We start from the raw sequence: 13,178 nt of genomic DNA, 5'->3' as shown, positions 1-13,178 counted from the left end.
AGAGTCTGTGAAACTCCCAGTGATGCTGTCTGTCCCCTCTAGGCTGTTACAGGGTGTCAGAAGACTATGGAAAATGCAATGTCCTAGAAGTAAGATAAAAACTAAAAAATGGTATTAGGGGACTTTTTACTACATGCAAGAGAGATTACTTCTTTTTTGTTTGCACTCTAGGTAAGCATATGGCTTCTGTCAGTTTCCACCTTTTCTTTGTTTTTTTGTTTTACGTAGGTATTTAAAGAATTGATCAGTTCCTTCTGTTGTTACTTTGTTTTGAACAACTCAAAAAAAAATCGGTGCTGAAAGCATTGCAAAACAAGGGGAATTGTACTGCAGACTGCACTGTGTGTGTGTGTGGCTGTGTAACTCAGTGGTTAAGTGTGCTCTTTGTTGGTAGGTGGAGATTCATGAGTAGGGCTAGTAGAAAATTTCATTCAGGCAATTTAATAACTTTGAGTTATTGTTCTGGTCTCTGGTTAATGCTTTTGGCAGGGAGCATGCTGGTCAGTCGTACTTGCTTGGTTACTCACCTGAATTAAAGTTACTGTGGCATTGCTATCACTGAAACAGCCTCCACCAAAACTGGCATGGCAAAACAGCAAGGGAAAGTTTTAATTGTGGAAGTGGAGAGGGCAGCAGGGTGGGGAGAGGCAGGCTGAGCCTTTTCCTTCCCCAGGCTGTTCCGAGGCAGCTGCGGGGAGGAAGGCACAGCTGTCTGTGCTAAAGCTGAGAGCTGGGCAGGCTGCTGCCCTGGCTGTCCCCCCTGCAGCCTCCCCTGCTCCTCAGGGATGCCCTGGTGGTGCCCTCTGTTGAATCCCACCCTGGGTGTGCAGGAAAGCTAGAAGAGCAGCAGCAGTCCTGCTGGCTGGTTCTGGCTGCAGAGAGGGTTCAGCAGAGGGGGGATGAGGGGCTGTGGAGTTGAGAGGGGGCACAGGGGATGAACAGAGGGAGGGAAGGCTGGCTTGCTCAGAGACATGGGACTGTGGAGAGTATGAGTGTTAGAGCACAATTGCATGCTGAAACTCCTCCCCCATCCTTGCAAAAGGCTGATGATATGGTTTGTCTGTAAATTCACCATTTAGTGAGATCTCTGGCACTTGAATCTGCTGGCTAAAATTTGTTTGAGACTGTTAAATAACTGTTGGAAGCAGGGAAAGTATGTTCAGTCTTATGTTAGTTCATTCCTCTCCTCTGCTAATTAGCTCTGACTTAACAGGCTATTTCAGACTTTGGCCAAATGTCCAAACTCCTAAAAGCACGGATCTGTTCTGCTGAGGGAGCTCCTTTTTTTTTCTGTACGCCCGCCTGGGCAGCAGCAAATACTTACCGGTACAGATTCAGGTCTCAGTAAAAGTTTTTTATCGTGGTGGTTCACCTCCTGCCCCTCGGGATAGCAGCTGATAAATCAGGAAGCCGAGTTTCACACCTCTTGAATGCCTCTACTGTGGTGGCTTGGGCTGTGTGTTGGGGCTTGAGCCACCAGCAGCCTTACTGCATCTCTCACTGAGAGACTGGCAAAGGGGAGATGAGCTCTGGACCTTCCCTTTCCCTGCGCTGGGAGCCAGGGATGCTGATCCTTTGCCTTCCCTTTGCCTTCAATTTCTGACCACGCTGTTGGTGTGTTTGGCTTTAAAGCTTCCGATGGTTTGCGGCCTCTCGTGTTTCCTTTCTGCCTCCTGTGAGCGATCTTGCTGCTGGAAGAGTTTCCCTGCGTTTGGTGTTTGTCTGGCGCTGGCTTGAAAGCGAAACAGCCGTGCCTTTTCCCGTGTGAGGAGGGAATTTAGGAGTGAAACCGACGGGCTGTTGTGCCTGCACTGGCAGCGCTTCACCTGCCTGATGAAGAAGGAAACTGCATCCAGAGCTGTGATTGTGGCACGGAGCCAGCTCCAGGGCTCCCCTGCTGCCGCTTGGCACGGAGCTCCAGCGCCGATCGGGCCTGGCAGCTGCCTGCCCCCTTGGCTCCTCTAAACCTGCCCGTGCAACAAAAGCCTAAACAGCACAGGCAGGTGATGCTTACAGAGGCATTGCATGGGATGGAAACTGCTTTTTTTTTTTAGCTTGTCCTAGGAATTGCTGGTTTTCCTAGCTGTGTTACACATGTATAGACGTTTTTGGAAGCACACGAAGGCACAATATCCGGTTCCTTAAACTTTTCCTCTGACTTGGCAGTGTGTGATTTTCTGTGCTGGGAGTCTCCTTAAGTTTGAGCATTGAGAAGGGTAAAAGAGGTGGGCTTTTGTTTTGTTTAGCTTTTTGTTTTGCCTTTTTTTTTTTTTTTAAGGCCCAATTTAAGGCAGGTAGCCATGTTAGCTAATTAATGAGCAATTAAAGCCGATCAGTAAATTAGAAGTGCTTCAGTTCTCTCCCATCTCGTCTGGGTTTTGCTGGGCATCTGAGAGCGGGCATCTGAGAGCAGCCGCAAAGCTGCTTTGTTGCCAAGGTGACTTGTAAATGTTGCTGAGGCAATGCTGCTCCAGTGCATTTTCATAGCACAAACATGATAAATTATGGGATGCATATGTCATGAGTCATAGGATTGTTCAGAGATCAAGTGATTTAAGCTATTGGCACGGACACACGCATCAATACGGGCATGTGATGATCGCATGTCGGTTCATAACAAAGCTCTTCCAGAGGTTCTGAAAATCATACCCGAGTGTGAAAGAGTGAATGAATTCTACAGACTGTGAATTTCTTGGCTGGGGGAGCATGACTTCACCTGTTTATTTAATTTTTTAGGATGGGAGACAGTGCCTGTTTAATCCTTAGCTGGGCAAAATTACTCCAATATATTAGAAGCCTGATCTTAAGGCAGGCGTGAGGTCATAAAGAAGAAGTTAAAGCAGTTGGTGTGTGTGAAGGTAAATGGTGCAATGTGCCAAAACACGTTGCACAATTGATCTCACAGCATTGTAGTGAGGTACCAGTGTCCCTTTGCAAGGTGATGCCCTGCTTTTTCTTTTTTCTTGCTGGGCTGTGTGTACCCTGGAACAAATGAAAGATGGAGGCAGTAAACATGTCCTTTGCCCTGGTCAGTTATTACCTTCCTGCCACAGGACATAAGTGGAAGAAAGAAAAAAAGAAGTCTGTGCACTGAGAGTGGTGGTTGCTTGTTTGTGCAGTGTGGTAGGTTTGAGCTGAACGCAACAAATGTAGAAAGCTCCCAAGCAGAGGTACCTGCAGGGAAAAGTGAGATCAACTGGATTCCCTCTGCCCCATGGGATAATCAGAGTTGAATTCTGAGGATATCTTAGGGAATTTCTTACCGTTGTTGTGATCTCCCTGCTGAATACTGGGTTTTAGCATTTGGATAGTCATTACTGTTCTTGGATGAATAAAGGCTGCCTTGCAAGTAAGTGAGCGCAATGAGAGGTTGCTCCTGGGAAGAGGAAAGGCTGTTTTTAGCTGCCATGTTATTTGAACAAAAGAATCTGCAGCTTGAACACTAAGATGTGTTTCCTTGTTTGCATCAAATGGGAGGGTCTGGCCTTGTTGACAGCAGTTGACAGCGACAGGAAGATGGAAAAACGAAAGAAAGTTTTTTGGGTAGCGTGTTTGTGCGTGTCTGTAACTGCTGCTTGTGAGATTGTAACCTGTGCACTGAGAAGATGTTGCTTCAGACAGAAACCAGCTGTGAAGAAGCATCTCTCTAAGTCTTCCTTGTTTCTAGATTGGTAGGACAGTGAGAGATGGTTTGAATTGTTGGTGCTGGTTGTCACAGCTGGTGTGACACTGGCAAATACTGGAGGCTTGAGGAGGGAACACATTTAAGAGTTTAATCTCCTTACTCATAGAGGTGTGTTGCTATGAGAACTCAGCATTTATCCTGTGTTTCTGGCTACCTCGCCACTGTTTGAATAATGATGATACGAGAACTCCCAAGTATTTTGTTGTTGTTTTCTTCCTCAGGCAGAGAAAAGGATGTTGTAGATACATGGCACAGGAAGGGGGGTGGTGGGAACAAAAGCAGATAAATTCTCCTCATCCTTGTTGGGCACGCACGTTGTGCTTACGTTGCCGTGCTTCTTGTTGACATTTGTATCTTAATTTGGGGAGACATTGCGTCTGATCCCGGTTGCTTGCAAAACAGTTTGAGGACGGAGCGGAATCCGGTGGTAAAATATTAATAGAGCCTGCTCTCCGTGAGGCAGCCGCAGCTGTGCCAGGGGGGAGAAAGGAAAAACCTCTGGGCTTGAGACGTGTCGGGGCAGGCTGCGAGGAGAGCCTGGCGCCCGTGGGTGTCCCCAGCCGTGAGTGAATGAGTGAGGGAGCGAGGGAGGGAGTGACCTTTGTGCTTTGGCACTGAAATCCGGCTGCGGGAGCGCACAGGCAAGGGCACGTCCCGCGGCTCCCGGGCTGCTCCCGCTCGGAGCAGGGTGGTTACACAACCGGGATTAGTGTGCGGAGATGGAGATGCCGCTTCCATGATGGCCTTACTGCGGGAGTGGGATTGAACAGCCACGGGCTGCACAGCCATGGGCTGCACAGCAGGATTGCACAGCTGCATGTGCAGTGGGCAGCCCTTGAGAGGGATTTCTGTAGCTCTGTCCCCAGAGCGTCCCTCCGGGATGTCACCCGGCCAAGGTGTCACGGAGCTGCTGGCAGCCGGGGCTTTTTGGATGAGCCGCAGTAAGTGTGTGCTGTTCTTCCCAGCACGTGGAGCCCCGGAGGAAGGCTGGCAATGACAAGCTCTTAGCGAGGGCTCTCCCCTCTTTTATTTTTCAGCGCAGTCTGAGCGAGCGGCGCTCGACATCCCCGTGCCAAGTCCTCTTGCAGATAGAGCAGGAATTAATCTGCAGCAGGTTGCTCTCGGTGGTGGCAGGCTGGAATTAGCTTGCTGTTTCCTGCAAGCCGTAAAGATTAAGACCATCACCCCCCCTGCCCCCCCCATACAGCCTGCTACTTCCTTTGACCCTGCAAGAGCTTCTCTGGGAATTGGTCAGGATGTGCCTGCCTTTTCTCAGGCCAGACAGTGTTAGGAGCAGGAAAGCTATCCCCAGTGTAGTGGCTCTCAGCGTGAACCATGGCGTGTGGATGTTGGTGCTGCTGGAGATGAGAGGGCTCTAAGACAGCAGGGGTGTGGCTGAGAGTGCCCTTACCTGATCTCTTCAGGGAAACTGACCACAGAAGTATAATGTTTCCTTATGAAAGGAAGAAAATAGCAGATTGCATTAAAAATGTAAAATGAAATCCGATAGACGTGTTTATTTCTATTGTGATACTTAAAACGTGGCTGGGCCAGCTGCTTTTATGCTGTGTGAAACAGGACTGCTGGTGCTTTTGGTGTGGTTATAGGGCACAGCTGTGGGGCGGCGTCCTCGTGCCAGATGTGCGAGCACAGGGTGCTGCCAGATTCATTCTGCTCTGGGGGGACTCTGCCACTCAGAGGCACGGCCACAGTAAGCTGAGATACCTGTTCTCTGGAACATCTCAGCGCTGCTGGCTGGGAGAAGTGTGACAAAGTGCATTTTAAAGTCTTGGAAGGAGCATGTGTTGGCCAGACGGCCTTGTGGAGCATCGCGTCGCTGAGCAGCGGAACAGCCCGCGCCTCCCGCCCGCTCGCCTGCAGAAAATCAGCTTTTGTTTTGATTTTTCTTGGCCCATATCTTGTGCTGTTTTACAAGCAGCCCTGCAGGCAGCTTCCCAAGCAGTGTAGAAATTATGCTGGGGTGTCTTCTGGTGCCGACAAACATTTCCAGAGCCCTTGGTGCTACTTGGAGCCATTTCCAGATTGTGGTGAGGAGAAAACTCATCAGGGAAGCTTCCCCTCGCCACACCCCCAGCCTTCCATTGCTGACAAAAGGTATTCTGGGGACAGTCATGAAACCAGGAGGGGGTTGGCAGAGCTGTAGGAAGGTGCTGTCAACATAAAATGGGACAGTTTGGCTGCCTCCAGATGCTGGCAGTGGTGGGTCTTGGAGGGCACGAGAGGGGAGAAGGGGTTGCAGGGCAGCAATTTCAGCCCTGATAAGGGGGTAGAAAAGTTGAAGGCCAGGCTGGACAGGGCAACTGTAAAAAACTGAGTAAAAGGGAGAGAGGATCTGCAGGAGGGAAGGGCAACGGAGCTATCAGTAGTCCAGGTAGGAAAGCAGCAAATGTGTTTGCAGGAAGGGAGGTGGGAGAAGGAGGAAGGGCGGGAAGGAGGAAGAGGAAAAGGGACAATGAGCCATGGGGAGGTAGGATGGACCATACAGTTTGCCAAACAGCAGCAGAGGTGTGGAGTGTTGGTCAGCCAGGAGTGCTAAAACATGTGAGAACCACGACTTCTCTGTGGGAGTTGTAAATAGGAGCTGATTGTCTGTGTTGAAGTCTGTACTGCATCTCTGCCTAACCTTGCCTTTGCTAGCTTGGTTAAACCCAGGAAAATAACGTTACTCAAGATGGTGATTAAGTGTAATTTTAAATCAAGCATCCATTTAAAATTGCATAGGCTGTCTCTGAATTTGAGCAAACAGTATTGGAGGGGAGCTGAAGTTGGTGAGGGCAAGGCAGCATGGGTGTTTTTGTGGCTAATTTGTCAGACTAGTTTCTAGTAAGCTTTTCAGAGCTCACCCTCTTGCTATTGCTGGAAATACTCCTAGAAAAAAGTGAGGTCTGTTTTAAAAGGAGGTGACAGAGATCATGTGAGGTACAGTGACTGGTTGGTTACTTGAAGTGAGGAAGCCTTTTTATAACCTTGGATTCAAGTAGTGCTTTTTTGCAAAATATCACAGCTATTCTTAGTGGTATTTCTGTGTCCGTGTGTGCGTGTTCTGTATACCATTTATATCTCCAGAAAAAGGGATGAATGCTTTTAAGCCAGACTCTGCAATTTGATGGGAGAAGTTAGTGAAAGATTAGGAATTAAGGGAGGACTAATACTTGGTTGTCATCAGAAGGTGTTTTTGAACTGGATTGCTACTTGCCACAGTTTAGGGGGGTGAGGTTGCTTTCTGAAAAGGGTTTGTGCTTTCAGTATCTAAAGATGTTTCTTTATTTAAAAAAGCATATTGTGATGTTTCTATGGATACAAGTATAGTGAATATTGTGCTTCTTAGATTAATGTAAAAACAACACAAAGTAGTGTTCATTTGGGAGTTTTGTGCTTAACTGTTGAGAAAACTGCTGCCTTAGGCTGGGCAGAGGAGACTTGTTCCCAAGTACAATTTTATGTTTATTTGCATGCCTCATGAGCTGTAATTCATGATGGAGATGACATTGAAGAGATCAGAGAGCAAAGCCTTCTCACAGTGAATTGTGTCGTATTTATTAGGTCTTGTGGTATTTGTTTGTTTTTTATTTTTAGGTAACTTTTCTAGTACAGAAAACAACCGAGGTCACTTTCTTGAAACTCCAGAGGAAAAAGATCTCTCAAATGAGAAATGTTATTTAGAGAGACATTCTGTATATGAAAAGGCAGAAGACCAGCCAACAGAAGATTTTGGCCAACATTCATGTCCACGTCTGGACAGGAAACGTAAACACTCTGGTGAGAGAGTGCAAAATGATGGCAGCCAAAATGAAAGCTTTGTGGATGAACTACAGGACGAAGTTGTATCAAAAGCAAAAAAGAAAAAGAACTCCAAAGGTAAGACAGCATTTTGCTTTGGTTTCTCTCAAGGAATGTCTTGTGAAAGGAACGTCCCTTTGGCTTAATGTGTTTCCATTTTTGAACTTGCTAGTTACTAATGTGAGCACTGTCATTTCACTTTAAATTATATATATGTATATATATGTATGTATATATATGTGTATATATATATGTATATATAAAAAACTTGGAATGTAAGGATAAAGTCATTGGCCCTGTAGCCACAGCAGTGCAAGTTACTGTAGTGCATGTAACCCGTAATGAGCGAAGCTTTAAAATGCATAGTGTGGTGCTAAAGCTGAGACTATATGCCCCGAAAGTGAAATGTAGCTTTTGTTTTAAGTTGAGGGGGCTTTTTGATTAATTTTTAGTTATTTTTCCATTAGATGACTGGCCTGAGAGGGAAATGACAAACAATTCCTCTAACCACTTAGAAGAGCCCAATTGTAATGAGGTGACCAACCTGAAGGTGTGCATTGAATTAACAGGGCTCCATCCCAAAAAGCAGCGTCACCTGCAGCACCTTAGGGAACTGTGGGAGCAGCAGGTGTCACCAGAGAGATCCCCGTCCGGCAAGTTGGGCCGGCAAAGCAGGAAAGATTTAGCTGAGGCTGTTCAGCCAGAGGCCACTGCAAAGGTCAAAGACTTCACAGAAGAAAGGCACACCAAGAAAAGGTCAGAGGCCAAAAGCAATAGAAGTTGGTCTGAAGAGTCCCTCAAAACAAGTGACAATGAACAAGGTATGCAGAGACTACTAGGGAAACCAGCTGGCTTTAGCATTTACAGTGACGCATGCTGCCACCGATGTGAAGGAATTGTCGAGAGTTTTTTTTCTTCTTTCTTTTTTTTTTTTAACTATATATATATTTCTGTAGATGTCCATTTTTGTAAGGACTGACACCTCCTCTTTAAGAATTGCACTGTAGCTGATATTTGTCAGACCAGAAAACGTGTTTGTGTATGTGTGTGTAACTCTGTGTTTGTGTGTGCGTGTGCGTGTGTGTTTTGGCTTTAAATATTTTCATAGATGATGTGAAGATGAAGTTTATCTCTAGAGGAGAGCTGGGGAGGGCATAAAATGTGGGCATGCTTTTGGGTGAGAGAGGGAGCAAATGGGCTGCTAGTTGGTGTAAGGGTGTTTAACCAAACGTAGGGTTTGAGGGGCTGTGAGCTTCTAAAGCAGCATCAGCACCGCTACAGCTGCTCTTGATCTTGGGAACCCAACTCCTCCAGCACCTCAGCACTGCTGCCTTCCCCTGCCTTTCCCAGGCCATATGCTCAAGAGCAGATCTCATCCTCCTCCTGACAAGGATGCTTTGCTGGTTTGTCCTGAGCACATCCTGTAGACCCCTTGCACCCCATTTCCTGGCCCCTTGGCAGAGGTCTTCCAGCAGCTCTCTCCTAAGGGGTTGCTTCCTCAAAGCATATCAGCTTCCCTTGACTTGTTTTTGGCTTCTTCTTTACCTCTCACTCCGCTTCCTCTTTTCCCCATCCTCCCTCCCATTTCTGTTGATTCCCTATCCTGAGGGAAAGGCTGTGGATACAATCTGCCAGATTTTCACTGGGATGTACAGGTCACTCTCCTGTCCTCATTGTCCTCAGCCCCTGGGCACATTTTCTGCTCTGGTGCCTTTCTCCTTCCCTGCAACATTTTGCTGCTGTGGCTTGGCTGGAGAACTGATAGGGAATGGAATCACACAGTGCACAGGGCACTTTTTTTTCTCTTTTCCTGCTCTTACCTCTCAGAGCACTCTGCTTGTTTTTGAGGATAGACTGTTTCTGGGAGCAGGAGCTGCATTTATGGCATTTGGGCTCCTTGCTCCTTCACAAACCTGGGAGCTTCATTACCTGGAACACATTCACATTCCAGCTGGCCTAACCTATAGTTCAGCTGAGATCCCCCTGAAAGAGGGAAGCATGAGGAGAGTGGATCCTCTTGTCCCATGCCATGGAAAGGACCGAGTCCAGATCATCCTGTGCCAGTGAAGATTTTCCTTGGTAGTGTCTCTGAAAGTCACAGGCAAAAGTATCAGCTTGCCTTCCGTCCTAGAGCTCCTCATCTGTCCTTCTCCTTGGTAGGATTGTCTGAGGGCAGAAACCCCCAAACTTTGATGCTTACTGATGGGGAAGGATCCATCCAAAAGGATTTGTGCAGTAGGAGAACAAAACTTAGTTTAACAAACCAAGGACAAAAAGGAGCTGTGACTCTTAGTTCCTTTGTTTATGTGCTGCCTTGGTGAGCATGGTATTGGCTCAAACACCCCTGCCCCTCACCTTGGTACTTTCAGAGAGAGATACCTTGTAGAGATCAGACCACGGTCACTAACAAGAGGCTGTATTGTGTAAGGATGCTCTCACTTTGCCCTGGAATGCCTCCTGTGGCAGTGACAGGCTCATGGCCTTGGGAAAGAAACAGAGGTGGCTCCCAATTTATGCATTCAGGTTCACTTGCCCTGTGGCTGTGAAAAAACTCTTGGGTTTGGAAGCTGCTATAAAACCATAAACTTGATTAAATTGTGCTTTGCTGTTTGTTGTACAAAGACAGTGGATATAATTCAGATAATTTTGCTGGTGCTTCTCCAGGCCTGTTGAAGTGTAAACTTTTGAATTTCCTCATTCTTAGTGGACTGGGATGAGGACATTTTTCCCCATTGTGTGACAGAGCATCCTTTGCATGACAGTCTCGTGGGGATGGAGGCTTCCAACTTGTTTGTCTTGCTCAGGACTAGTCCTCAGACTTTCCTTAAACAAGCAGAGACTAACAATATGAGAATGTACACTGTAACTTGCAGCTTTTTTTTTTAGTTTGGGGCTGGGAGCAGCTGTTCTCTGTGCTCAAGCACTGCCTGCAGTTGTGGCAGTCTCTGCTGCTGGGCAGCTGGTTGTATCCCAAGGAGCAGCCTGTAACAGGACATGAGGGTGCCTCTGTGCCTCTGAAGCCTCAGTCTAACATTAGCAGGATGATTTGCCACTCCTGCCTGCAAATCTCTGGGAATGTGGAGGCTTCTGACTTCTGGGTTTGTTACTCCACTTGTGTTTATGCAGAGCAGTGTGGGCAGCAGGTCAGGAGAGGTGATTCTGTCTCTGCTGTGCTCCTGTGAGATCCCACCTGCAGAGCTGTGTCCAGTTGTTGAGCCCCAGCATGGGAAACGTGGACCTGCTGGAGCAAGTCCAGAGGAGGCCACAGAGATAATCAGGGGGCTGGATCACCTCTGCTGTGAAGACAGGCTGAGGGGACTGGGGTTGTTCAGCCCAGGGAGACCTCATAACACCTTCCAATACCTAAAAGAGGGCTCTAAGAGAGCTGGGGAGGGACTTTTGACAAGGACATATAGTAATAGGACAAGTGGTAATGGATTTTAAAGGGGGTAGACTTAGATAGGTTATCAGGAAGAAATTCTTGTCTGTGAGAGTGGTGAGGCACTGGAACAGGCTGCGCAGAGAAATTGTGGCTGCCACATCCATGGAAGTGTTTAGGGCCAGGTTGGATGGGGCTCTGAGCCTCCTGATCAAATGGAATGTGTCCCTGCCAATGGCAGAAGGGTTGGAACTGGATGATCTTTAGGGGATGGTCTCCCTTCCAACCCTGAACCATTCTGTGATTCTGTGATCCTGTTGCAAAGTGATGTTGCTGTGCTGGGGTGCAGCAGGTCCATGAACATGGGGATGCTGCTGCCTCAGGCCATCACACTCCCCAGCCCCATGACCAAGGCAGCAGCCAGGGCCTGTGCTGGGCTCCCAGCTGAGCAATAACCCTGCGCTGCTGGAACATCTCCTGATGCTCCCTTGGGAGCCGCAGCCGCTCGCGCCGTGCGAGGAGAAAACCAGAGCAGCGCGGAAAGAGCAGCCCTGAGGAGAGGAGCCAGGAGGATCTCACCCACCGGGAAGCAAAGCATGTGCCAGCCCCTGGGAGCTGCCTGGGGCTGCAGGCAGCCTGGCTTGGCAGGCAGGAGGAGAGGAGGCAGCTGCCGGGGGAGCTGAGTGAACAAGGAGCGTTCAGGTGACGCGGCAGCAGCTGCGGCTCCGCGCGGACCTCGCGGCTCCTGCGGGAAGGGAGACAGGTCCTGCTCTGAGTCAGACTTGCCACAGACCACACCAGGCAGAGGCCTGAGTTCTTTGGGGATTTTGGTTTGGGTTTTCTTTTTTTCCATGGATGTTTAGGTGTATTCCCATTCACTCTTGTTTTTCTTCTCTCTTCGCATTGTCAGGAAGATGGGGTGGGATTCCAGGATCAGTCACTCGCTGCTTTTCTGCTCTTGCTGTCTTGCATTTCCCAGGCTCATGCTTGGCTTTTTCTGTCTAGTGCTGGTATATTGCAGTGTTACTGATCCTGAAGCTCCTGGGTGCACAGCATAGCTGCTCTCCATCTCTCAGCTCCAGTGCCCATTTAGCCTGGTGCCTGCTGTCACCACTGTGGAGGGTCAGAGTGAAGCACAGAGTTGGTGTGGAGTTTGCAGGCAGGAGAACACATTTTCTGTGGTGATTAAACTTCTGCTTTCAATGCCTCGGCATGTCTGCATGGGAAAGCCTGCAGTTCTTTTGAGATAAGCTTCCTGTGGTTTTTTTTCCTGCATCCTTTCAGTATCGCTCTCCTTCTCCAGACCTGTGAGTGTTTCATTCTATTGTAGTTTTTCCGCATGCAGCTGTTTCTTCCATTTGCACTCACCAGAGCTCCTCACTGTTGCTTTCCATCTTTTCCATATTTTTTTCTTTTAGTAAGTGATTAAGTAGGTAATGATGGTACTTCTGTATTGGAATTGGGCTTTTCATACACTGCTCAATTAGGTTAGTTGGGAACATGAGAATTAAGCACTCCTTACTTTGTGCTATCTACAGAGTTGGAAAGACACCCTTGCATCCATAGGCTCAGCCTACAACTAGGTGCCTTCCTTCAGTATTGCAAAGCCTGAAAAACTTAACATGATTTTTGCTGAACAATCTGCACATCATGTCTCCCATAAATTCCCTGACATCTGCTTGGCAAGCCGTGGTATGTGTCTTTTTCTAGAAAGTGGCTCAAAAGAACTGAGGGATTTCTGTTTTCATCCTTAATCTAGAAAGCCTTCTGTGATTTGCTTTCACAGATCTATTTAAAGGAAGACTAAAGTGTGAAACTGCCCACCAAGAGGATTCTAGATTTTATTTTCTTTTTTACCAACTGGTTCTGGACCGAATCTCTTTAAGTAGGGCTGTCTCTACCCTGAGCACCTGCTTATTGGCTCCTGCCATCTCTTCTGTTCTGAAAGTAGCATCACTTCAGAGATTTCTCAGAGCAAGGGAGCCTCTTTCAAGTCCTCAAAGTTTTTTCCACACCTTCCCTTGGTGGTGTGGTATTGTTTGGCTGAAGTGTCCCTTCCTTTCTAGCAGCCTTTAATTTTTCTGCAAGCAGTTGGTTCTGAGGTCACCTCAATTCTCTTCCCAAGGGAAATTCAGGCTATAAAAAGTCAACTTTCCTGTCCTTGTTTTGTTGTAAGCCTGCTTGCACTCCGAAAAAAACCCCAAAACCCCATGCTTTTTGCATGTGGCCCAGGTTGTGGGATCCAGCTTGTTGGAGCTAACCCCCAGAGAAAACCCAGCCCTGCCAGTGTCCTGCCACAGGCAGCAGAGCACT

At 47.8% G+C, this 13,178-nt stretch overlaps 1 protein-coding gene across 6 annotated transcripts in view; it reads left to right on the top strand.

Annotated features, from left to right (window-relative positions):
* The window catches only part of BCOR (BCL6 corepressor), a 59,408-nt gene that overhangs the window by 27,362 nt on the left and 18,868 nt on the right, over positions 1-13,178 (top strand). For 4 of the 6 annotated variants that reach the window (XM_058018396.1, XM_058018397.1, XM_058018398.1 and 1 more), the window contains 2 exons: positions 7,283-7,564; positions 7,954-8,307. In XM_058018396.1, coding sequence (XP_057874379.1) covers positions 7,283-7,564; positions 7,954-8,307 — 636 coding nt within the window. The remainder of the gene's footprint in view (positions 1-7,282; positions 7,565-7,953; positions 8,308-13,178) is intronic. The other 2 variants (XM_058018399.1, XM_058018400.1) reach the window with 2 other exon arrangements.

The sequence above is a fragment of the Melospiza georgiana genome, chromosome 2 (genome assembly GCF_028018845.1).
Source record: "Melospiza georgiana isolate bMelGeo1 chromosome 2, bMelGeo1.pri, whole genome shotgun sequence".
In the NCBI taxonomy this organism is placed as follows: Eukaryota; Metazoa; Chordata; class Aves; order Passeriformes; family Passerellidae; genus Melospiza; species Melospiza georgiana.
This window is presented reverse-complemented; position numbering and strand designations above follow the sequence as displayed.